This window comes from Poromitra crassiceps (assembly GCF_964638095.1).
Source record: "Poromitra crassiceps genome assembly, chromosome: 4".
In the NCBI taxonomy this organism is placed as follows: domain Eukaryota; kingdom Metazoa; phylum Chordata; class Actinopteri; order Beryciformes; family Melamphaidae; genus Poromitra; species Poromitra crassiceps.
In genome coordinates this window covers 15,557,396-15,583,332 of record NC_139626.1, presented here as the reverse complement: position 1 = coordinate 15,583,332, position 25,937 = coordinate 15,557,396, and the positions used below count along the sequence as shown (strand labels likewise).

The following is a 25,937-nucleotide window of genomic DNA, read 5'->3' as shown; positions in this document are numbered from 1 at the left end:
GTTTGCTTCATGCTTGTCATGCTGCTGTCTTCCACACACACACAGATACTGTGTTTACTTCATGCATGTCATGCTGCTGTCCTCCACACACACACACACACACACACAGACTGTGTTTACTTCATGCATGTCATGCTGCTGTCCTCCACACACAGAGACGTCTGCTGAGCCGTCCCTGCAGGCCAAGCAGCTGCAGCTGAAGCGCGCCCGGCTGGCCGACGACCTCAATGACAAAATCTCCCACCGGCCCGGGCCCATCGAGCTGGTGCACAAGAACATCCTGCCTGTGGACTGCACCCTGGAGGACTCGCTGCTGGGTAGGGACACACACACACACACACACACACACACACACACACACACACACACACACACACACACACACACACACACACACACACACACACACACACACACACACACACACACACACACACACACACACACACAAACATCTAAACACTTCTTGGTACAGAAACGGACACACAAAACAGCCAAACACACACACAGGGATTATCATTAAGGATTTAAGTCCACCGCTTGTAAAGCTGTCCGGATACACAATTAACTGGACAAAGAGTGACTTTATGCCTCTCTCTGATGTCTTCACTCCCGTGGTACAACTCTGGTCAGTTAATAGTAGACACCAGCTGATCCAATTTAAAGTCACCGATCGTCTTCACTATTCTAAGCAAAAGTTGCAGAAGCCCCTCTGTCTCTCCACTGTGTGACAGGTATCAGATGCCGCGCAGCAGCCGAGCTACACGCGAGATGCCTAGTCTTTTAAATGGACAAAATGTACATGTGGACCTCATGGCACAAATCAAACGGGATCCAAAAAACCATCTCTCGCCGTTCACCACCATTCATATTTTTTCAGACTCTGGTAAGGCAGGAAGTGACGTCCACTTTGGCTCTCTATCAGACATGCCTGCGAGTGGGAAGCCGGTGGGGTGTGAGTCCTGGTCCCTGCACTAGCGCCTCCTCTGGTCGGTTGGGGTGCCTGTTCGAGGAGGAGGAGAATTGGGGGCAATATCGTGATCCTCCCACAAGCTATGTCCTGCTGGTGAAACTCCTCACTGTCAGGTGAAAAAAGCGGCTGACTGCACATGTATCAGATGAAGCATGTGCTAGTCTACGGCTCTCCCCAGATTGGCAGAGGGGGTGGAGCAACGACCGGGGCAGCAGGGCGAATCAGCCAAGTACAATTGGGGAGAAAATGGGAGAAAAATGTGAAAAGACTTCATGAAGAAAAAGAAAAGACACTTGTTGGTACAGGATGAAAGTCTGATAACACAGTCAAACATATTCACATGCTCACATACACACATGTGCGTGCACAATCCAAGCTTGCAACATTCAAACAGCGCACACTTGGTACGAAAAAGTCCAAAGCCAACACAAGAAGACATACAGTGCGGGCAAAGGGATGGACATGCGCACACACACACGTGCGCACACACACACACACACGCACACACACACACACACACACACACACACACACACACACACACACACACACACACACACACACACAGCATTCAAGAATACACATGTCCAAACTTGCAGCATTCCTAAAGGTTTGTCCACTCAAAATGAGTTGTACAAAGCAACATCCACACTGAAAACTAAAGGAGCAGGAAGTCACACTTGTAATATGCTGTTGCTACACATACCACATGGTACTGCCATGTACTGCGTAACCACACACACATACTCACAGTCACAACACACCTTCAAGATGCTCACGGGCGGCAGGTTGCATCACATCGTAACTTAAGATTCAGACCGCAGTTTTTTACAAGTCATTCTATTTCCAGCAGTGTCACAACCAGTATTGGGCAAGTTACTTTCAAAATGTAATATACCACATATTACTAGTTACTCTCATTTGAACGTAATAAGTTACTTTACAATATGACTGTCTGTGTAGAGTAACTCGTTACTTATTACACTACTTTTGCATTACTTTCACCAAAATTACGTCAGTAGCAGAATGACATCGCCGCCCCGGGAACCATCCCGAAAAATAATTTCAACCTTGAAGTCACTGTAAACTGTCGAAATTTCTAAATGTTATTCTTTTCTTTTGTTATTGTCATCTATAGTGGTTATTTGCATAAAAACACACACCATTTGATTAGGAAATGATTGTATCCTATTGTAGCCTATTTAAATATATGCTTTCATTAAAAAAAAAGTAACTCAATTTGTAACTTGTGTTACTTGACAAAGTAACTGGTATAATATTACTGAAATCCTATTGGTAATAAGTTATATTACTGAGTTACTGCTAAAAGTAATATATTACATGTAATATGTTACCTTTGTAATGAGTTACCCCCCAACACTGGTCACAACGTCTGTTTGTTTGGACATAGTCCAGTTTTGAAATGCTGTGTGTGACATAACTTCTCTAGGGTTTGTCACTGCCATTTACCAATCTGCTGACTGTGTTGCACATTGTTCGAGCGGCAGCAAACTGGCTGCAGTAGCTGCAGGGACATTTCCCACATTTACAAGACACTTTCATTGTTTGATGAGTCACACCTGTAGGACACCTGCTTACCTGCCACAGCCGATCATTCCCAGCCGCAACCAAAATGTATCATTTGGTTGGTGTTGATTTGAATGTGATTGTGTTGATGAATCAAGTGTTTCTCCTTGTGACCACACTGAACCTTAATCCTATCCCCTACCAGATTCTCCAAAGGGAGCCGGAGGAGAGTGCTCCTCATTGGACGAAGACAGCAGTGATGCCCTGTCACCGGACCAGCTCACCAATCACGACTCTCCGCTGGGTGCCGTCCCTCAGCTGTCGCCCTCTGACATGCTCACCCACAACGGGGACATTTCCCCCACACAGGTACCGGCACAGGAAAGCCATGACTTATCATTCAAGCAAATTGTCACGGTGTTGTTACCCAAATCAACCTTCATATCAGAGGTCGTCACTTGAAGTTGAAAAATTGGGTTAGCGAGGAAAGCTTTTAACCGGAGGATCGCTGGTTTGAATCCCAGCTGGGATGATTTTGGCAGAAGTGAACAAAATGAACTGTCCCCTTCCTCTACAACTACTATAATACTAATAGTTAATCTAAAATACAAATGACAGTTTAATTGTCTATAAACTATAAACGCTATAAAACGCTTTAAAAGGAGCGAACTTACGGTTTCTGCTGCCGTTGGTGCGATCGCTGCAGTCCAAGACTCCAAATAAACTTCCATGCTGTATTATGTCCAGTCCACCACTTGCCCTCATGTAGTTTACTCGGCTAACGCTATAGCTTTAAGTTTAGTTTACTTCATTGTCTCATTGTATGGGAAAATACGAACGCGCGTCTTCTCTTCAAACACGTCTTCAGCCGAGACTCCTTTTTGAGGGTGACATCATTGACCATATATGGACGAGCACATGGCTATTGTTGTGTTTACGGCCGTGGGTCCTTTGGGGGATCTACAATAGGCGACTAAGAATGTGCCTGACGAAAAATGTAGCTTAAAATACGTTCATAGACTAGAGAATGTAATTAATATTATTTTTCCTCATTAATGATACATCGTTTCAACCGCCCGCAATCCATCCGCTATTAATCAGAATGTTTATTTTTATGATCCAGCCCGCCCGCGGGGCGGGATATCCGTGGTCAGCGCAGTTATAACTGCGGCCCGTGCATCACTAATAGGATAGGATAGACTTTTATTGTCCCGAAGGAAATTTGTCTTGGACATAGACCTTATGGCTGCTGTTTGGCAGACAACACGTACATACACGTAATACATACAGTATGCTCACTAAAGCTTTCCTGGCTAAATAAAATAAATAAATAAAGGTTCAATTGGAAATTACATAAATGTGTGTGTATTAATAGTCATACATGACACAATAGCTGGTCAATATAACATGATCTCACAACTAACTAGTGTAATGATGTCTCAGTTCCTCACCCAGCCACCTCCCCCCCCTCCTCCTCCTCCTCAAATGAATGGTTCAGACTCCTCCCCTCCTCAGAAAGTGACCAATGGGATGACGGCCTTGGCATACTCCCGCCCAGCCACTGGACATGCTAAGGTGAGAACTGTTGGTTGGTTTGCTCTGTTTTACTCAAACGGGGCTACCATGGAACATTTGCTTGTAAACATCCAGCAGACTGAATGGCTGAATTTGCACTGATCCGTTGTTTATCCATCTCTGTTGTTCTGACCTCCAGGAAGTTACACCCAATTTAGTCTGACTCAACGGAAGTACAGTCGTCTGTGGGTAGAAAGATTGTGATTGGTTTAAAGAAATACAAACAAGACAACTTTCTCCAGCGCTGGCACAGCACTAAAACCAAGTGTGGAAACAGGTCTGGTTTAGTCTCACGTGGTCAGACCTGCCGCCTTACGTCAGCAATTCCACCCACCGAGGGTCTGAATCACATGTCAGCATTTATGGGTTTTCTGCACAAAAAGTGGCGGCAAGCCTCTGATAGGCTGGGCTGTAACGGCAGTCCGGCTGTCTGCGTGCATCGTGTATAATGCAACACACAAAATAAGGAGGTCCGTGGTTGGTCAATTCATGTGTCTGTCACGTTTGTTTTGGTCTCAGGGGGCAGTCCTTATTAACCACTTTTCAAGAGTTGTGCCCCAGTCATAGATATCCATTAGGGCTGGCTACTGCCAGAATGCCAGACTAAACCCAGTGGAACTTTTTCTGGACTGATGGATTCCTCACATCCATGTATCCAATCAGAGGCATTCCTACATTTGTTTTGGGGGGAAATAGCAGATGGTCTGACCAGAACAAAAAGAAAGCTTGGTGTAACATTAAGGTGACTTGGTTTTCCAGATCTTTTTTTTTCTTTTTTTCTACTGTATAGTCAGTTTCTTCTTGTTTCTATGAAGACACCCCGTTATGAGCAAAGCCTTGTTGATCTGTTTGCTCCTTCCAGCCTGACGAACAGAAATCTATCTGTCAGTAATTCTGTCCGTTTTCTGATGTATCATTGCGCCTTAATCTTTATTTGTGGACAAGCTGTAACAAGCCAACTTTCTCCTCTTCCCCTGCCCCATCCATTCTAATTAGCTTCTGTCCTTCCTCCTCTCCCTCTCTGTCAGCAGTCTCACACTAAGCTGAGCTCAGATCGTCCTCCCCAGAGGTCCAAGAAAGCCAAGGACAACAAACCCAAGGTCAGCAAGCTCTTTTCTTCTCTTTTTCATTTGAACCGGCAGTTGGCACAGTATTGTACGGCTCTGACTGGGCACAACGAACATCTCCTGCCACACAAATGGAGTAGAGAGACGGCGGCCATATTACAGAAACTTCCTCGCTTAAGTCCTAAGTTAAGATAGGAAACGTCTAAGATAGGATTTTTCCTGATTTCGTATTACAGAAGCAAATCCTAACTAACTTTAGGAATCCTATCTTATCTGACTAAATCCTATCTTACGTCTGGTTAGCAAATCCTAAGTACCCAATCCAACATCGGTTATCAACTTGTATGTCTGTTACCTAGTGGGGATGGGCAATGAATTTTGAATTTTCAAATAATCGTTTTATTACAAAGATCGACTTTTATTATTGAAAGCCGAAAATCGTTTATTGACAATCTTGTCTTAAAAAGTAAGTTTTCCATTGTTTTTACCGGTGCCTGTCTCTTTAAGAGCAGCAAGTTGGTCCATGTGACATTGCCGTAGCTGCTGAGCACTTACTCATGCATGGAGCAGAATGGCGCAGCCTGTCATAGGGACAGCAGCACCCAGTAGTCCTCCCTCAATCCTCTTGTATCATATCTAACAAGAGGATTTGATGCAGGATCTATCCTTTAACTGTCCTGTTGTGACCCTGAAGGTGAAGAAGCTGAAGTACCACCAGTACATCCCTCCAGACCAGAAGGCAGACAAGGAGCCTCCTCCCCAGCTGGACTCCTCGTACGCTAAGATCCTCCAGCAGCAGCAGCTCTTCTTACAGCTACAGATCCTCAACCAGCAACAGCAGCACTACAACTACCACACCATCCTGCCCGCCCCGCCCAAGTCAGTGTTAACCACACAGTCACATCATCGTGGTTGGGGGGGGTTAAATGGGTAAAAATGTCATCCGATACAATTACTAGTTACCTGTTAAAAAATGTAATCAGTACCATAATCCAAGTATCACAACATTAAAGTAATGTAACTGGTAACTTCCTGTTACTTTTGGATGACTTTTGACCAAATTTCCTGCATTGGACTACCTGGCATGCTACTCAGGAGGACATTTTTCCAAATAAACAAACAAACAAAAACCACTCTTTCAGACCTTATGTGTTGGTCTTGTCATCTGTTTCACATGAATAATAATACAAAGTGAAGAATAACACGTCAGCTCGTGCAACTAGCTGCAGACTATTATAACACACTTGATACCTGGTAAAACGGAACTAACAACAGACAAACCTGCAGGCAAGAATAAAGACTGTAGGCTGTTGCAGAAGTAGACCTTAAACTGAGTTTATGATCAGACAGCCTGAAGCTGGCAGAGTAGACCCTTATAGCCCTCGAACATGACATCACAGTATGACATCAGTGAAATCACTAACCTTCAACAGTGACATATGTGAAGAGTGACATCATCAATGATGACATCATCAATTATGACATTTTTATTTTACCAGGTAGTCACTTGAGATCAAAGATCTCTTTTACGAGCAAGACCTGGCCATCATCACTGTCGACTCATCAATGTTGACATCCTTGGTGACCTCATCTAACAGTTTGTTTTTTGTAATCTGATTACATAATCCCATTACATGTAATCCATTACTCCCCAAGCCTGCACATCATCATCTGTAGCCTGTAGGCCTTCTTCCTCATTTATAAACCAATAGCCTCTGAGGTTCATTTCTGATGCGCCCCCTGCAGGCAGTTTTCATTACGACTTCCCTGTTCAACAGGTTTTGTTCAGCAGCAAAAATTCAATGAAGCATAGAACCTCAAATCTGATCAAATACATGTAGTAAAGCCGAGGTGATTAATACTAGAATAGTCGGTGGATTTCAGAAGTGGAAGGAAGGACCAAAAAGTCAGCAGCAAATCATGGAAATGGAGAGATATTTTTAAAATTGAAATAATTCAGGAGAGCTCTCAATTGATGGTGCTTGTTTTTTCCATTGCTCAAGTTCAAGTTGTTAACCCTCCTATTCACACTTTTACAGTCAATACATTGAATTGTGTGTGGTTTGTATTTCTTGCCCTGGCAAGTTTTGTTGGTCAGTGTAGTTTTAAAGCCACGCCCCCTTCCTGACCCTCTGGTTTGACTTTTTTGTATCTGGCATCTAAACATGTTTGATTCAAGAAGGAATATTCATACTATTCTGTTTGTCTCTCCTCAGACTGCCAGCTGAGCAGCCACCCTCAACCAACTCCGGCCCCTCCCCCTCCCGCAGCGTTCCCACGACGACCACCCTGGCCCCCTCCAATCAGAGCGGGACTGGCCGTCAGAGCCAAACTGCAGTGGGAGGAGCCAAGCCTACGACTCTGCCAGCCAACCTGGATGAGTTCAAAGTGAGTCCAAACACAGAAGCTTTTTGCCCCAGTGTCCAAATTTAACTTTTTGGCTCATGTGTTATGGGCTGGTAAACAAACAATTACCTGCCAATATAGGTCGCCAATATAGGTCTTCGGGTATGCCCGAAGACCCGAACCGGACCCGGGCAGGTCTCGGGTCCATTCAAAAGAAGTGACACCGGGTCCTGGCCGGGTCTGGATCCGTTTGCGGTGGGTCCTGGGTCTCTGTGATCTGTCAATCACCCCTTTTTATATTGTCAAATAACTAAATAAAAACAACCTTATCAGAAAAATGAGCACTTGAACCTACAACCCCCAAATACCCCTCGGGTATTCGGTGTCTTGGATCCATTCAAAAGAAGCAACTCCGGGTCCAGTCCAGGTTCGAAATTTATGGGGTCTGTAGTCTGTACGGGTCTGGGTCTCAGATCTAATAATAGACTGGTCTATCGGGTCCAGGTACAAATTTCCCAGGTCCATTAGGGCTGTACCCATTACCTCTACCTGCCAAGAATGATTTCTACCAGCCAAAAGAATACATCTAAATGTTTTATTGAAATATGTCACCCTGCCTGTTTTCAATGCCATTTCATGTATGGAGTAGTTTGAAAGTTTGAGGAATTAAAATTTTTATCATCTCAAAAAGTTACGGTTAAACACATTTGCTGCTTGGTGGGTGGTAATTCTGGACCTTCTTTCCCTTCACTACACTTACTACTTTTCTTGTTCTGTCTCTCCTATCAATCATGTTTCACTTTCACTGTGATCTAATGCTTGCTGCTGGAGTCACTGATCCGGTGTCTCTCCGTGCAGGTGGCTGAGTTGAAACAGGAGCTGAAACTGCGCGGTCTCACCGTCTCCGGCACCAAGAACGACCTCATCGAGAGGCTCCGTAATTACCAGGAGCAAAACGCCAACGGCACTGCAGTTTCCAAAAATGGCATATCGCATCCGAGCCAGCAGGGGGCGACCCCAGCTGCTAACGCCAACACTTCCACTCCGACCGCGACGACCACTCCTAACCTCCAATCAGGAGAGAGCAGCGCTAAGGTGCCTTCGTTCTCATTGCTTCAGACCGCTGTTCCGGGACGGGTCATGCGTTTCGGCAGCACCAGCTCCAGCCCGCCGGTGTCGCCCACTCCGTCTGAGCGCTCACTGGCCGGGATGAGTCCAGATGAGACCAGCTGTAATGGAGACATGTTCGGAGAGATGGTGAGTCATAGTTGGAAGTAATGTTTATGTTTTTTTGGTTGTTGGATAGAATCCTTTTTAATGTCTTTCTCACCCCATTTACGTATTAAAATAACCGGTCTCCGGACACGTTATCCGGATAAGGAAAAATGCATGTTAATGCAAGGTGTAATGTTAAATGTAATATGTTAAAATAAACCTTATGTACTTTAACCATTCCTACAGATTTGCAGCCACTACTCACGTACAGGTTTTGCTCTGGAGGACAGAGATCTCAATAAGGATAACGAGAACACATAAAAAATACCTGGTGATAACACAAAGGCAAAATTGGATCGGATCATTTATTATCTCACTACTCTAATAAGGTGGAGGGGGTCCGTGGCGCTAGAAATGAGCATGCGAAGCTAGAAATGAGAGTGCAATATTTCTAGTCCGGATAATGTGTCCTGATACAGATCGCATTTTAATACCAGGTGTAAATGGGGTCTCTGTTATGGTGGAAAGAGGCAAATAATTCCCTCCAAAGCATCTTTCTCCAAAGTTTTCCCTAACACACTCTCCCTGTCGTGTCTCCCTTCAGGTGAGCTCTCCCCTGACCCAGCTCACCCTCCACCCCTCTCCCCAGCACCCATCCAACATGGCTCCTCTCTCCCATGTCAAAGAGGAGAACCACGGGCAGCTGCTGAGCTCCTGCTGCCTCTCCAGGCTCTCGCCCTCCGCCGGCCAGCTTCCTAGCCTGCCTCCGGAGTCCCTGACCGGGGCGGGCGCAGACGCTTCCTCCCTGGACAAGGACCAGATGCTCCAGGAGAAGGACAAGCAGATCGAGGAGTTGACCAGGATGCTGAGGCAGAAGCAGAGGCTGGTGGAGACGCTCAGGTCCCAGCTTGAGCAGGGGAAGATGGAAGGAGGCGAGAGGTGCAGAGCCACGCCCCCGGAGGTCAAACAGACTCTGATCAAAGCCTCGGCCATCCAGCCCCCCACGCTCCCTAACGGGATGCTGCTGAAGGTGAAGAAGGAGGTGGAGTGTGAGGAGGGAATGGAGGGAGTGACGGAGGAGGCCCGGACCAAGAAAACGGGCCAGCCGATGCAGTGCTCTCAGGAGACTCTGTTCAAACTGCAGCAGATCCGCCGGCTGCAAGTCCAACAGGCCCAACAACACAAACAGCAGAAAGTGACGGATGCCAAGCCGAGCCCGCAGAACCCTCCACCGCAGCCCAAGACCCAAGCCCAGGTCCTGCTCCAGCAACAGCAGCAGCTGCAGCAGCTCATCATCCAGGTTATTATTATCATTATTATTGTAGTTTTACATTTTTCATATAGTTTCATTTATCTCATTTTGATGTTTGTTTTCATTTCAGTTTAGTTTTAATTCGTTTTTGAAGCAAGTTTGCTGTGTTGGTTTAGTTTTCATTTTTTGAAAATGCTTAGTTTTAGTTAGTTTGGGACTTTTTTGTTGTTGTTGTAATAGGTATTTGTCAGGGAATTGAAAGGGGCGAAGTTTGTGTCATTAACCAGAATCCACCCAAAATACTAGGCTTATGTATGAAATAAATTGACAAAGACAAAAACTAAAGGCAATTTTCTCTACTTAGTTTTGTAAACACACAATACAGTTTCAGTTAGTTATCCTTTTTTGTAAAGCCTCATTTTAGTTTTTATTTGTTAACGAAAATGTTTTTTACCCACACCTAATTTTTGTTATTTCATTCATGCTAATAACCTCGCTCATCATCCAGCAAACCCAACAGAAGCAGCTCCAGGCCCAGCAGAAGCTAGCGCAGCAGAAACTGGCTCAGCAGAAGCTCAACCAGCTGAAACAAAGCCAGGTCCAGGTCCAGGCTCAGGTCCAGGTCCAGGCTCAGCACAAGAACCAGGTGCAGCTGAAGCAGGTGCAGGTCCAGGGCCAGACGGCGGTCCAGAAGCCTTCCATAAACCAGAGCCAGCAGAGGAAGCAGCTGAGGGCACAGCAGAGGCTGCAGCACAAACAGCAGCAGACGCCGGTCACCACACAGCAGCAGGTACTGGCTGGCTGGAGACAGCAACATACAGGCTTTATATGGTCACCACACAGCTAGGGATGCAACGGTATGAGTTTTTGACGGTATGATAACCTTGGACAAAAATACCACGGTTTCACGGTATCGCGGACCTTTATGTGTAAAAAATGCCAATGAACAAAATTTATTTTATTTTTAACAGTTTGCTGAATTGTGGACTGAGAAAAAATGTTAATGTAACCTCCAACTGTAATTACAGTTAACTGGCAAGTATGTGTTAATATAGTTTGTTATTATACTATGTTAATATAGTACTGTTCTTATAAATGTAAACGATTTAATCTAATTAATTTGATGTGAAACTAAAACATCATAATAATATCAAATACACGCTTCTCTTTTGTAATGGGTGAACACTGGACACAATTATTGTTTCCTCACACACACACACACAGCCTCTGTCCCTGTTTCTGTCTCTCTCTCACTCACACACACAAAGTTTGTGCATACTTTTCCACTGACAGGTTGGAGGAGTCTTTCGTCATTCTCTAATGTTACTTCTCTTCAGTGCAATACGTTTTGATAACGACCTGCTGTACATACAGCGCCGTTCGCTCAGTCAACTAACGTTAACATTAGTTAGTGGAGAAAGATAGCTGGTGTTAGCTAGCTAATTAGCCATGTTAGCTGCCTCAGTAGGTAACGTTAGCATAGAGAGAGCATTTATCTGACGTTTGTTAGCTACTCCTCAAACCTGCGGGTGGAAATAGTTTATGTCCAATGCGATGTATGTTGAAGCAAGACAACGTTTTAATGTAGCTTGAATTTGACAAATAACGACGGGTCGTGCTCACGCAGATCTAAGCCCTGGCCATCCTAGGCTCAACGCGAGACTCATCAGTCATTCTGATGAGTCTCGCGTTGAGGCTATGGCCATCTGTGATTTTACAATAGCCGAAATATTCCCATACAGCCGACGTCGTCTTTTTAGATGGGGGGAAAGTTCAGGGGGGTCCTTCCTTGCGTTCTCCTGCTTTATCACACACACGGTTGTAAACACAGTCAGGGACAGCTCCTCACAGCTCCTCACTACTGTGCTCTAGTCTAGGTAGGCATGCAGCAAGGGGGAGGGGCCGCGTAAGCTGCACTCTGCAAGCAACCGGCACGTTGTTTTGGGGAAACAGCTGATACCGTGGAGAAGGTATGACGGCAAATCTTAGTGGTTTTGATACCGTGACTTTTTCAAACCGGGGTATACCTTCAAACCGGAAACCGCTGCATCCCTACACACAGCAGGTACTGGCTGGCTGGAGACAGCAACATACAGGCTTTATATGGTCACCACACAGCAGGTACTGGCTGGCTGCAGAGACAGCAACATACAGGCTTTATACGGTCACCACACAGCAGGTACTGGCTGGCTGCAGAGACAGCAACATACAGGTCACCACACAGCAGCAGGTACTGGCTGGCTGCAGAGACAGCAACATACAGGTCACCACACAGCAGCAGGTACTGGCTGGCTGCAGAGACAGCAACATACAGGTCACCACACAGCAGCAGGTACTGGCTGGCTGCAGAGACAGCAACATGCAGGTACTGGCTGGCTGGAGAGACAGCAACATACAGGCTTTATACGGTCACCACACAGCAGCAGGTACTGGCTGGCTGCAGAGACAGCAACATACAGGTCACCACACAGCAGCAGGTACTGGCTGGCTGCAGAGACAGCAACATACAGGTCACCACACAGCAGCAGGTACTGGCTGGCTGGAGAGACAGCAACATACAGGCTTTATACGGTCACCACACAGCAGGTACTGGCTGGCTGGAGAGACAGCAACATACAGGTCACCACACAGCAGCAGGTACTGGCTGGCTGCAGAGACAGCAACATACAGGCTTTCTCACGCTTCCCTGGAGGAAATCCTTGAAAGTTTGTGCATTTGAGGAAAAAAATCAATGCCTTGAAAGCTTTTGAAAATGGACATAAATCAGGGAGAACCTGGAAAAGTCATGGAATTTGTAAAATTCTGGAAGGTTTTGGCTGAAGGCTTATTAAGAGCTTCACCTAGCAGTCTAGCGGTTCTTTCATTTACAGTTTGCACTTTAAGCATTTAGCTTAAAATGCAAACTGTAAATGAAAGAACTGCTAGATACTCTATTACTACTACCACTACTCCACTACTCTATATTCAGCAAATCCTGTGTGCAAATAATGGTGCTAATAAGTTGAAATTTCATTGCGTTATAGAGCATGGTGCAGGTTACTGAGGTAATAGAGACCACTTTGCATTAATATGTGGGACTTGTATTTAGCAATAGGATTCTCTTTTGTTTTTCCCCACACATAGCTGCATCTAGACTGTTTTTTGTAAAGCAGCTGGCACGCGCGCCTGAAAACCCGCCAATTGAACATAACACGTGATATCGGATCACTCCCCCCGTACACCTGAGTGTCTGTTATCTGCCTGAGACCAGCCTGGAGTCAGCTGAGATGGCCGGTCAGGTGCTCTTGTCTCTGGCCCTCCAAAATTATATTTCCAAATAGCTGTTATTTTGTTAAACCAATTGTATATTGGGGGTCTACTAGTTACGTTTGTCTGCTAAAACTTCATAAAGTGCCATATTAACCATAGATATTAACCTTTATAGAGCCCCAACTAAACAGTTTCCTTGGGGATAAAATGGCATCACAGATTTTTCTCCTGCTCTTTCAGTGCCTAAATGCATTCTGGGCAGTGTTGAAATATCGTACCAGACGGTCAAAATGTTGTTGGAGGTAAATTATCGTACAAATACGATAATTCTCGTACGTCTGGTGTTTTGGAAAGTTTTCTGCTGTACACATTGACTATATTATTATTACAGTAAGTACAGTAGCCCGAGTGACACCACAGGTGTTATGTGTCCAGATGATGATGTTTGTTTTTTCAAGCACGTGCATTATAATTATATTATATGCCACCTTTTTCTCCATATTTCTGCCCTGGGTGCATGTTTTAATTTTGTTTTTGTCTTTTTGTGGTATTTTCATAAGAATCTTGGGGCCAAACTGTAAAAAAACTAACCTGCATCACGCTCTTTAAGTATGAAAATCTTCTCTTAGTGACAGTCAAATAAACAATCTTCCTCTGTTTTCCCTCTCCAGGTGACTCCAGTCTTCATCAACCAACAGAACTGCACTCCCACCCAGACCATTTCATTAGACCTGCTGAAGGCCAATGGCGCGCCCACCCTGGTCACTGATGGCAACGGCAACCACTACCTGATCGCTCTCACCAATCATACCACAGACGGACAGAACGGAGTGTCCTCATTGGGCAAAACCAATGGACGAATCACACTGCAGGTACAATGAGAGTAACACTGTCATGGTATAGTTAACTGCTCCAGGTTCAAGCATTAATAACACTGTCATGGTATAGTTAACAGCTCCAGTTTCAAACATTGATAACAGTGACTACGTTTACATGCACACAATATTCCACTATTATTTGGAAAATGACAATATTCTGAATTTGATAAGGGTCATGTAAACAGCATATTCCAGTTGCATTTTCCGAATTTGCCCTTTTTCCGAATTTAGCATTTTCCGATTAAGACATCTGGGTTATTCCAGTATTATTCGGGTTTTAGGAGGATTCTTTGATCATGTATACAGCGCATTCGGAATGTGCGTCTCAATCAAGGTTTTTACCGCAGTTTGCGAAGCATGTTGCCTGTTTGTGGTCAACTGATGTGTGCAAGAAAGCTCTAGAGGAGGCGATATAATCATATAGGCTAATCCTGGCATCTCTGGCATGCGAAAAGAAAAGCCCACATTTCTGATCGGGAGGAGATAAGAAACATCGATTTAAAGAGAGATATTTAAAGAGAGTGTTGCCCACGGAAGTCCAAAATGCTTGCGAGCCTGCGAGGTAATAACGTAGGCTACTAGCCTACTTTTTATGAAAGACTTTGATGTGCAAATAATCCCAACGCCAAACTTTCCAGCAGCAAGCTCCTGAAATGGATCAAATGATCCTCTTGTTTATTCTCAACAGAAAAACTACGCCTACCTGCATCTCTGTCTCTCCCCCCCTCCCTCACATGTCGGGGAGGGCGAGCTACGGCTGCATGTGAACGGGAATATTATCATTTTCCGAATATGGGCAAAAACCGGAATATTGTGTGCATGTAAACGAAGTCACTGTAATGGTATAGTTAACTGCTCCAGGATCAAACATTAATAACACTGTCATGGTATAGGTAACTGCTCCAGGATGAAAATATTGACAAACTCATTCTGCTTGTTGTCGCCTTTCAGAGATTGCAGTCAACTCCAAGTAAACTCCCCAGCCAATCAGCGGGCGACACTCGCAGCACTGACACCCAATCAAAAGAGCCGTTACAGTCCGAGACGGTGAGCCAGCCCATCAAAAAGGTAGGACAGTCAGTACACTCTAATACATGTGACTGTGGAAAATTCCATTTAGCTACTGTACATGTATGTATTATGTATTATGTAGTTATTCTACATGCATGCAAGCTATAACATTATGTAAGGGATGATGTAGTACAGCAAGCTGCTCATTATCGCAAAATAAGACACAAAGCAGAGGGGGCTTGGTCCCACTTGACCCCGCTTCTTACATGACTACTTACCAAAGTCATTCAATACAACATGTCGATTATAGATTGAATACGTCATGTTTCATGTGTCATGTTTTAAATAACTTCTAGTACAAAAGAGAGTAGAGCGCGCACATCCAGTCAAAATTGCAGGTGCAGGACAAGGGGTCAAACAATGTAGAAAAAGAGTAGAGTCCGCACTCTGCTGAACAAGATGTCTCCCAGACGGATAGATTTATTTATTGACGTTTCGGTCTCACACGACCTTCTTCTTCAGAAAGAAGGTTCTGAAGGTCGTCACAAAGAGATAATAAAGTGTATAAGTAATAGTATTGTTTTAAAATAACAGTAATATATTTTTGCCACAAGGTGTCGCCAGCTCATTCGATTAGAAATCAACAAAATGGAGCAGACTTCTTCACTGCAGAGTGAAATGATCAGATGTGAAACAGAGCTCAGAGCGCCTTCATTGGCCAATCAGAATGGACTATTCAAAAAAGCTGTGTAATAACATGTTGTAGTTGCTTTGCAGCTGTGTTGTTGTTCCGTCTGCAAATATGTGTTGTCTTTCCGTGACAGAAGGCGGGTCTACACCTGGACACAGATGGAGTGGCTCAGTCCAGCCTGTCTGTGTCGGCGCCGCCCAGCCTGCAGCCTTTCTTTGACGACGCGTTGGACTGTGAAAGCCAAAGTAGCATCATCTCCTCTCTCAAGGTAAACGCCTCCAGTCCTGTCCAGTCCATTTCACATCTTCATTTCATCTTCACAGTATAAGGGATGGTAAACGCCTCCACTCCTGTCCAGTCCATTTCACATCTTCATTTCATCTTCACAGTAAGGGATGCACCATACAGGATTTTGTGCTGATATCCGATATGCTGATGTTTCTCAACTCTTTTGGCCTATTGGAGATTATGTGCACACATTTTTCACACCTAATTTCAGAGATCATCAGGGCTCTCCTGTAGTGGAATTAACACGTTATTATGCCTACTCTTATCGTGATGGCCCACTGGCAGACATAAAATGCTTTTCAAAATGTACACATTCACTGGGCAAAATAAGTAAAACTATGTCAACTTAGGTTATGTAAAGCATGGCATATTTTTTATTTATGTAACATTTTTATTCAAACAAAACTGTAAGGAGGTAGTCACACCTTGCTCATTTGGAGCGGTTGTTATGAAAAAGGGAGATGCCGATATTTCATTTTAAAGCCTTTATCGGCCGATAGCGATGACGTGCTGATATCATCGTGCATCCCCACTTCACAGTCAAAAATCAAATCAAATGTTAAGCGTCATTGACTTTCTGTCCTTTCCTTGTTCCTGCTTTCTCTCTTCCTTCCATTTCATCCCTCCATCCTGGCAGAGAGAGGCGTGTCCGCCTTATGACCGCCACACGCTCTTCACCCCTCCCTCTCCCAAACCCAACTCTCTTTCCGCTCAGCGCCCCAAAGTACGTCCTCAAACACCTCATTCTGCCCCGCCCCTTTTCTCTTCTGCCCCGCCCCTTTTCTCTGTCTGTCCATCAATTTCCTCTCACTGAGCCCATGCATGGTGGCTCTTAACGTGTTTGAACGAGTTTGACTTGGGACACAACATGAAGTCAGAAGGCGGTTTGAGCATGTTGTGTGGTTGTTTGCACGGACGTTGGGCTGGATTACGTGTGTGTTGCTGGATGACGTGTGTGTTGCTGGATGACGTGTGTGTTGCTGGATGACATGTGTGTTGCTGGATGACATGTGTGCTAGAATGTAAAACTGCACTGTATTCTTACAGGAAAAATCCACCCTCAGATGCTCTCACTGATATATCCTCATTCTGATGTTCAATGTATTCAGGAGTTGATTTTGTGTTTTAATTAACTCCTTTGGCGAACCCACTTTCTTCAACCTGCCTCGTCTTCAACCTGTCTTTTGACAACCCCCAGAGAGAAGGGGGCGGGGCATTAACTTGTCGCATTCAGCTGTGGGTTGTATGTAGGCCTGGGTATCGCCACTGATTTCCCCATTCAAAACGATTCCGATACACAAGGTTTCGATTCCCGGTACGATTCAATATCGATATTTTATTTACAATACCAATTTTGCTTGGATAGAAAAGAGATTCTCAAAGAACCCTCTAACCTGGTGAATTATTAAATATATTAATGTTTACAGATATTTACCAGATCTCCAAGAACCAAACCACGCAAGTCTAACGGGGTTAAAGCTTCAAGCATCCACGGGAAAAGGCATTATATTAAAATATTGATATTGGGATTTATGAATCGATATCTGTTCCTTCAGATGAATATCGATTTGTATCTGAAAAATCTTAGTAGTTATATGTGGTAGGTGGAGAGAGCATTAACAATAGCTGAGAGAGTGGTTTCCAGTTAAAAAAGTACCCTATCTCTGCTGCATTGCATGCTTGTCTGTCTCGTGCAGGTGGAGACCCTGGTCTCTCTCCTGCTCCTGTAGGTGGAGACACTGGTCTCTCTCCTGCTCCTGTGGGTGGAGACACTGGTCTCTCTCCTGCTCCTGTAGGTGGAGACACTGGTCTCTCTCCTGCTCCTGCGGGTGGAGACCCTGGTCTCCTGCTCCTGTGGGTGGAGACACTGGTCTCTCTCCTGCTCCTGTGGGTGGAGACACTGGTCTCTCTCCTGCTCCTGTGGGTGGAGACACTGGTCTCTCTCCTGCTCCTGTGGGTGGAGACACTGGTCTCTCTCCTGCTCCTGTGGGTGGAGACACTGGTCTCTCTCCTGCTCCTGTGGGTGGAGACACTGGTCTCTCTCCTGCTCCTGTGGGTGGAGACACTGGTCTCTCTCCTGCTCCTGTGGGTGGAGACACTGGTCTCTCTCCTCTTCTATGATGGATTTCTCCCTGTGTGATTGTTGAAGGTCTCTTGGTGTAAAATGGCGGCTCTAGAAAGAAGCCCTCGCTCTTTGATTCTGAGGGACTGACACTAAAACCTGATTCAAAATGAGAGGTGAGATCTGGAGCAAACAGTCAATTTTAGCAAATTTAATAGGTGCAACAAATAATGACTGACGTTTCGACACTAAACATGTCTTCCTCAGAGTCAAAACCTCTGAGGAGTCTGAGTCAAAAAGGTTTTGACTCTGAGGAGTCTCACTCTGAGGAAGACATGTTTAGTGTTGAAACGTCAGTCATTATTTGTTGCACCTATTAAATTTGCTAAAATTGACACTTTGCTCCAGATCTCAACTCTCATTTTGAATCATTTGTCCCTGGTCTGAGAGGCACCAGTCTGCAACGTTCGTCGGCTGAGGCGCGGATTTCCCTTCATGTACTAAAACCTGATGTTTTAAACTCTTGACAAACCGCCCCAAAAATCGTGTGTCGGCCATGTCTGTGCTGAGCGTCTGTCACTCTAGTCTTTGCTGTGTGTCCTGCACCATTGGCACTAGTCAGCGGCTTTTTTGGCCAATTCGACATTTTGAGTCGGCATCAGCGGTGAGAGAAATCACTCTGATTGGCTGGTCAGCTGGTAGAGAAATCACTCTGATTGGCTGGTCAGCTGGTAGAGAAATCACTCTGATTGGCTGGTCAGCTGGTAGCGAAGCAGTGCGGGGGACAAGAGGGCACGCACAAAACATTCTGCTCATTTATCATCTTCATCTTCATCTGATCATACACTGGATATACACTGGATTATTATGTCTTATTGTCACGACGACGTGCCGTCAGGAAAGCTCCTTGAGCCTGTCGCTGCATGAAATCACCCGTTTAGTGCCTCTTCCTTTCTTCTTCCGCAAGCAAAAGACCAGCAGAGGGCAGCACTGACAACGCCAGTGCCATTTGCAACTTTTTATCAGACATATTATAATAATTATAGCCAATTTATATTAGGAAACCGTTTGTTTCATGAATCTGTCCTAGTCCTAGGTCTCAGGCAGGCGCAGCACATATGTGCTAGTTGCACGTCAGCTCTAGTATTTACGTTACATTTGTGTTTAAGTGCAACTTTTTGGCGGCGACACAAAAGAAGTGAGGTGACGCATCGCATTGGTCGGCCTTTGTTGTCGCTACTAGTCCTTTCATGTTTCCTCAGTGTGTCGAGACCTTTCTACCCTGAAACATTTCCATACTCCACTGTAGCTGCTGCAGTAGAAACATCTCGTCACATCGTCTGTGTGTGAAATATCTCGTCGCATCGTCTGTGTGTGAAATATCTCGTCACATCGTCTGTGTGTGAAATATCTCGTCACATCGTCTGTGTGTGGCCAATTGTCCTTGAGAATAAGAAAAACACCAAAATGGGCCCAGAAATGTATAGTACATTCATTGTCAGTAGTTTGTGTTTGAGAGTGGGTGGATTTTTCCTTTTTGTGTGTGTGTGTCCGTGCATGTGTGTGCGCGCGTGACAGCTGCTAGATAACATCTTCCTCTCTGTCACCAGGAGAACGGTCTGAGCAGCCAGCAGATGGACGACCTGTTCGACATCCTGCTGAAGAGTGGAGGTAAGAAACACTTCAATCTGGGAACCCAGAGTCTATTTTTATTTGAAAAATACACTCTGGGACAGCCCTACCTTTCTTCCCTGCTTCCTGTACAGAGCGCCTCTCCTGCCACTGTCACTTGCTTTTCCGTCTCTAATAACGTTAATGCAAAAACACTGCACAGAAGACATCAACTCATCTCGCAACAACAGTGGAAAATTACTGGAGGTGTAGTTGTTGTGACTAGTACTATCGCCAAAGTTGCGGCGCAAATTGCTATTCAGACTAAACAGTGGAGCACGTCACTTCCTTTTCTGTGTCGGTGCTCCACTGTTTAGTCTGAATAGCAATTTGTGCCGCGACTTTGGCGATAGTACTAGTCACAACAACTACACCTCCAGTAATTTTCCACTGTTGTTTGCGAGATGAGTTAAGTCTTCTATGCAGTGTTTTTGCGTTAACATGATTAGAAACAGAGACGGAAAAGGAAGTGACAGTGGGAGGAGAGGTGCTCTGTACAGGAAGCTGGGAAAAAAGGTTGGGCTGTCCCAGAGTGTATTTTTCAAATAAAGTAGACTGGGTTCAAAGATTAGAAACACTTTAACACAGTGGTTCTAAATGTGAGGTCTGCGGACCACCAGGGGTCCTAATATGACCCTGGGTCATATGTACTGTATTTTTGTCACGTTAACATCTTTCCTCCTCTGTGTGTATTGAATTGTGCTGAGTGTGATTAAGGAATGAGTTCACCCTGATTGGCCTGGTCAGGTGATGGAGCTGCTGGACATGATTTAACTCAGCTGATGCCATCCTGCCACCCTCTCACTTCTAACAATGGAGGCCACCATGCTGAACTCTTGTCTTTGTAGCTTTTTGTGTAAGGTAATTTCATGGATCAGCTTTGAGAACTACTGCTAACTTTTGACCTTTGTGTCATTGAGACATTGTAACTTGTGCAGTGTTTATGTATCTACCCACAAGTAGCAGTATGTAGGAGAGAGAAGCCCATTTTGCTTTTGTAACCATTTTCTACTGTTTCTTTGTTTAGGAGTTAAGTAAGTGTTGTGTCTTTTGGTTTAACCCGTCCTTTTGGTAGGTAAGTTCAGGGTTGGGGTTTAGGTTATTTTTGTTTGTTGTGTTGACATTTTCTCTGCTCTGAAGTGAAAATAAACTGCTACTTTGTGAACTTTTGATCTTGGTTCTGGCTGGCCATTCTTGGGAGTGGGAAGAGTGGGAGCACTTTTGTGTTGCTGTCCCGTTCCCCAGCAGCAACATAATTGGGGTTCGTCCGCTTTCCTCGTTCTTCAGCTTGTCTTTGGTGAGTATATATTAGTTTGTCTGGTGGGCAGTCTTTGTGCTGTGGTAAATGGAGTGTTAGTCAAAAAGGTGCCTTTGCATGGAGCTGAGGAAGCTCGTGGTAGCAAAGCTGGGGGAGAGAGGTTTGTTGGAGGTGGAGCCGGTCATAGAAGGGACCAGTAAGACCGAGGCGGGGCGTGACGAGGCAGTCAGTGGCGCCTGACTCTGCCACAGATCTGCCCTAGTGGTGGCTCTCTGTATCAGAACTGGAGGCTATGCACCTTCAGTTAAAACAGTCTGGTAACACCTCAGTCCTCTGGGGCTCCACTCACACCCTCTTCAGCTTTGAGGTGAACAGGCACATCTGATTGCTCCACAGTCTGATGTTAAAGCCAGTCCTGCATGGGGACTTGACACCAACACATGGGTTGCGAGGGAGAAATGTACACCGTTGTTTTGTTGCTACAAGCTTTTGTGCAGCTTGTTTAAATTGGGGGGGGTTTGTTATCTCAGTGGGGTTTTTGTTAGTGGGTTAAAGTCCACCTTAAATCCCAGAGCGCCCTTAGTTCTTTGTCCATCAACCATGAATGCTTCAGGAGTTTTAAACTGAGGCAGGACATGGCATCTGATCGTCGCTAGTTGCCCTGTTCTCCAGCAGGGGGCGCACAGTCGGAGGACCGTGACACAGGGGACAGAAGGGTTTGGGTTAATTTTGCCTCGTCCTGTGTTGTGCCTGTTTTGGTACTTAGTGTGTGCTGTGTAGTGAACGCACAGTGTGTGGGTGCACAGGCTCTGTGTGTCGGCACGCCAACACACAGACTCTGCATTGTGATAACACCCGTGGTGTTAATGCTGGGGGGGCAGTTGAACATCACCTTTATCTGGAAGCGCCCTTAGTTTCTGTCAAACTGCTTCTGATGTTCAACTGCTCCCCCAGCATTAACACCATGGGTGTTATCACAATGCACAGAGTCTGTTAGCGTGCCGACAGAGCCTGTGCACCCACACTGCGTTCACTACACAGCACACACTAAGTACCAAAACAGGCACAACACAGGACAAGGCAAAATGAACCCAAACCCTTCTGTCCCGTGTCACCGTCCTCAGACTGTGCTCCCCCTGCTGGAGAACAGGGCAACTAGCAGTGATCAGATGCCATGTCCTGCCTCAGTTTAAAGCTCCTGAAGCATTCATGGTTGATGGACAAAGAACTAAGGGCGCTCTGGGATTTAAGGTGGACTTTAACCCACTACCAAAAACCCCACTGAGATAACAAACCCCCCCAAATTTAAACAAGCTGCACAAAAGCTTGTAGCAACAAAACAACGGTGTACATTTCTCCCTCGCAAACCCATGTCTTGGTGTCAAGTCCCCACGCAGGACTGGCTTTAACATCAGACTGTGGAGCAATCAGATGTGCCTGTTCACCTCAAAGCTGAAGAGGGTGTGAGTGGAGCCCCAGAGGACTGAGGTGTTACCAGACTGTTTTAACTGAAGGTGCATAGCCTCCAGTTCTCTGATACAGAGAGCCACCACTAGGGCAGATCTGTGGCAGAGTCAGGCGCTGCCGACTGCCTCTTCATGCCCCTCCTTGGTCTTACTGGTCCCTTCTATGACCTGCTCCAACTTCAACAAACCTCTCTCCCCCAGCTTTGAAACCACGAGCTTCCTCAGCTCCATGCTAAGGCACCTTTGACTAACACTCCATTTACCACAGCACAAAGACTGCCCACCAGACAAACTAATATATACTCACCAACGACGCGCTGACGAACGAGAAAAGCGGACGAGCCCCCAATTATGTTACGAACCGGCCTAGGGGAACCGGACCACAACACAAAAGTGCCCCCACTCTTGCCACTCCCAAGAATGGCCAGCCAGAACAAAGATCAAAAAGTTCACAAAGTAGCAGTGTATTTTCACTTCAGAGCAGAGAAAATGTCAAAACAACAAACAAAAACCTAATCCCCAACCCTGAACTTACCTACCAAAAGAAAAGGATGGGTTAAACCAAAAGACACAAGTGTACTTAACTCCTAAACAAAGAAACAGGAGAAAATGGTTACAAAAGCAAAATGGGCTTTTCTCTCCTACATACTGCTACTTGTGGTTAGATAAATAGTAACAGTGCACAAGTTACAATGTCTCAATGACACAAAAGTTAAAAGTTACCTGAAGTTCTCAAAGCTGATCCATGAAATTACCTTTACACAAAAAGGCTACAACTACAAAGCACAAGGTTCAGCATGGTGGCCTCCATTGTGGGAAGTGAGAGAGAGCAAGGGGCGCAAGTTGGCATCAGCTGGCTTAAATGATCTCCACCAGCCAATCAGCCAGCAGCTGGTCGGACACCTGACCAGGCCAATTAGGATGAACACCACCTGCATCTCATTTCTCAATCACACACTGCAACACACACACACACTGACCCTGAGGAGGAAAGGAAAGATGTTAACACATGACAAAATATACAGTACATGTGACCAAGGGGCATAACACCCTTGAGGGGGTTCCAGGGGTTCCCCATCAAATTGATGAAGTGTTAGACTTCATAATTATTTCATTTACAAGAAGTTAACACAATTAGAGAATGGAGAAGAATGACTGTTGTGGTCCTAGTTTCACTGTTATCTCTGCCTGCCTACACTACATCACATTTCTTGGCAAGACTCACCCCACTCTGCATCTGATTGGGTTGGGTTTAGGCATGAGGGGTGATGATTGGTTAGGGTGAGAATATCAGGGTAAGCCAATCAGAAGCAGACTAGGGAGTTCAGAGGCAGAAGAGGGCGCTACAGACAGTCATGGAATTCTGGACAAAATCATATCTTAACAATAAAAAATATACTTTTGGGTCATAGAGACAGAATGTCATCAAATGGTCAATCGAATGGTCTGTGGTTCTAATGTGAATGAAATGAGGGGTCCTTCCTCTAAAGAAGGTTGAGAGTCACTGTGACGATAAGAAGTCTCCTCCTCCTGAACTAACTGGATTTTCCTGCTGTTTGCCCCCTTCAGAAATCTCCAGCTTCAAGTCCAACCCAGACCCTTCCCTCGCCCACCTCCACTCCGACCCGCCCTCCCCATGCTCGCCTCCTTCCCCGCTCCACCTGTCGCCCCCCTCCCCTCTGGACGCCACCCCCCTAGCCCCGCCCCTGCGGCCGGATGGGCGGCTGGACCTGGAGGACTTCCTGTCGGGCGTGGAGGCAGGCGGCGGCGGCCTGGCGCTGATAGACGAGCTGCACAGCCAGATGCTGAGCGCTCCGGGCAGCATCCTGGACCATGCACCCTCCCCCATGGACACGTCCGACCTGGGCTTCTCGCCGCACCCGCAAGGCCTGGACTTGGGTGACCCCACGCTGGACAGCATGGACTGGCTGGACATCTCCATGGCGGGGAGCAGAGGGGGAGGGGGAGGAGGGGACGGCGGGGCGACAAGCCTCGCCCCCCTGGCGCCTCACACCCCGCCCAGCGTCTTCTCCGCCGACTTCCTGGACAGCACAGACCTGCAGCTGCACTGGGAGTCTTGCTTATAGCCTCGCACGCACGCACACACACAGATGGGACTCCCTAAAAACACTGTGTTTTACCCGGAGGGCCGTGGTTTCGCAGGGCGCAGCAGCGCACGCTTCAGCGAGCAACGTGACCCTCTCAGCCTCGTTTGAAGGCAGAGGAGGTGGTTTGAAGTTGAAGGCAGAGGAGGTGGTTTGAAGTTGAAGGCAGGAGGCGGTGGGGTTGAGGCATGCGGTCACTGAGTTAACGGTTAGAGCAAGTTTACGCTCAAGGCATGAAATACACAACACTGTGTGACGCAGGACGTACAGTAAGGCATGAAATACCATGTTTTCAGGGAGTCCCTCTCAAACACACACGGACATGCGCTCGCTCACTGTGCACAGACTCATTAGACGCACACACAGCTACCTTCTCTATGCTGTCTCTACCACTGCGGGGTCACTGGCACACACACGCAGTTTGCCCGGACGCTCACTGACCACTGCTATCCGCCCGATAAGGAACACGAATAGACGCAAGAAACCTGAGAAATGTAATTCTTAGAATGGTCAGACTCATTACTGGACTCAGAGGAACTCAAACAGACATCTTTGAATTGTGAAGTCTAGAGAGATTGATTTGGACTGTCCTGATGTGCGTTAAGCAGGATAAAGTGAACCAGTAACCAGCTGTAGGTCAGTGGAAAACGGTTATTTGAACAAAACACAACACATGAGGCATGCGTTGTGTGTGTGTGTGTGTCAGTGCCTCCAACTTTGCACTTATGCTGAATCTGATTGGTTTTAAAACTTATGCTGAATCTGATCGGTTTTAAAACGGGGGCTTTCGTCAAACCCATCCTGCAGGATACGGATTGGCCGAAGTTGCTGTTGGACTGAATCGCTGGCAACAGTTTGATGAATTGAAGCCTCATTGGAGGTTGGGTATTATTGGAGACCACTATGCATTGCTGTATATGGGGTGTATATTATCGATTGTCCATATGACTATTTTTCTTTGCTGGTTGCTTAGAGTGGAGCTAGCCGGCTGGGGGACAGCGGGAGCGGGCTTGGCTTCCAGACAACTTGGACCTTGTCATTTTTTAAGAAAAAATAAATGTAAAAAAAAATTCAAATAAATAAATAAATAAACATGCAATAAAAAAAGTCTGAAGCTTCTGTTGTTCCTTAATTTCACACAGACATGATCTGATATGAGTCAATAATTAGTATATTCTTTGCTATGTGCACTATCTCAACATGCTTCATTATTCTGGATAAATTAACCTGCTCTTCATCTGACTGTCCTTTAGGGATTTTAACCAACCATCTGACTATTTTAACCAAACCTGGTAATGCAGAG

General features: G+C 45.8%; 1 protein-coding gene across 8 annotated transcripts in view; it reads left to right on the top strand.

Annotated features, from left to right (window-relative positions):
• The window catches only part of mrtfab (myocardin related transcription factor Ab), a gene marked incomplete at its 5' end in the record, with an annotated part of 81,949 nt that extends 56,215 nt beyond the window's left edge, over positions 1 to 25,734 (top strand). For 4 of the 8 annotated variants that reach the window (XM_083636152.1, XM_083636151.1, XM_083636155.1 and 1 more), the window contains 14 exons: positions 156 to 317; positions 2,706 to 2,869; positions 3,944 to 4,075; positions 5,104 to 5,175; positions 5,837 to 6,021; positions 7,359 to 7,530; positions 8,347 to 8,745; positions 9,308 to 10,003; positions 10,464 to 10,745; positions 13,876 to 14,076; positions 15,034 to 15,150; positions 15,918 to 16,052; positions 19,745 to 19,805; positions 24,099 to 25,734. In XM_083636152.1, coding sequence (XP_083492278.1) covers positions 156 to 317; positions 2,706 to 2,869; positions 3,944 to 4,075; positions 5,104 to 5,175; positions 5,837 to 6,021; positions 7,359 to 7,530; positions 8,347 to 8,745; positions 9,308 to 10,003; positions 10,464 to 10,745; positions 13,876 to 14,076; positions 15,034 to 15,150; positions 15,918 to 16,052; positions 19,745 to 19,805; positions 24,099 to 24,616 — 3,296 coding nt within the window. In that variant the 3' untranslated portion in view covers positions 24,617 to 25,734. The remainder of the gene's footprint in view (positions 1 to 155; positions 318 to 2,705; positions 2,870 to 3,943; positions 4,076 to 5,103; positions 5,176 to 5,836; positions 6,022 to 7,358; positions 7,531 to 8,346; positions 8,746 to 9,307; positions 10,004 to 10,463; positions 10,746 to 13,875; positions 14,077 to 15,033; positions 15,151 to 15,917; positions 16,053 to 19,744; positions 19,806 to 24,098) is intronic. The other 4 variants (XM_083636153.1, XM_083636149.1, XM_083636154.1 and 1 more) reach the window with 3 other exon arrangements.
• Positions 25,735 to 25,937: the final 203 nt, after the last annotated feature.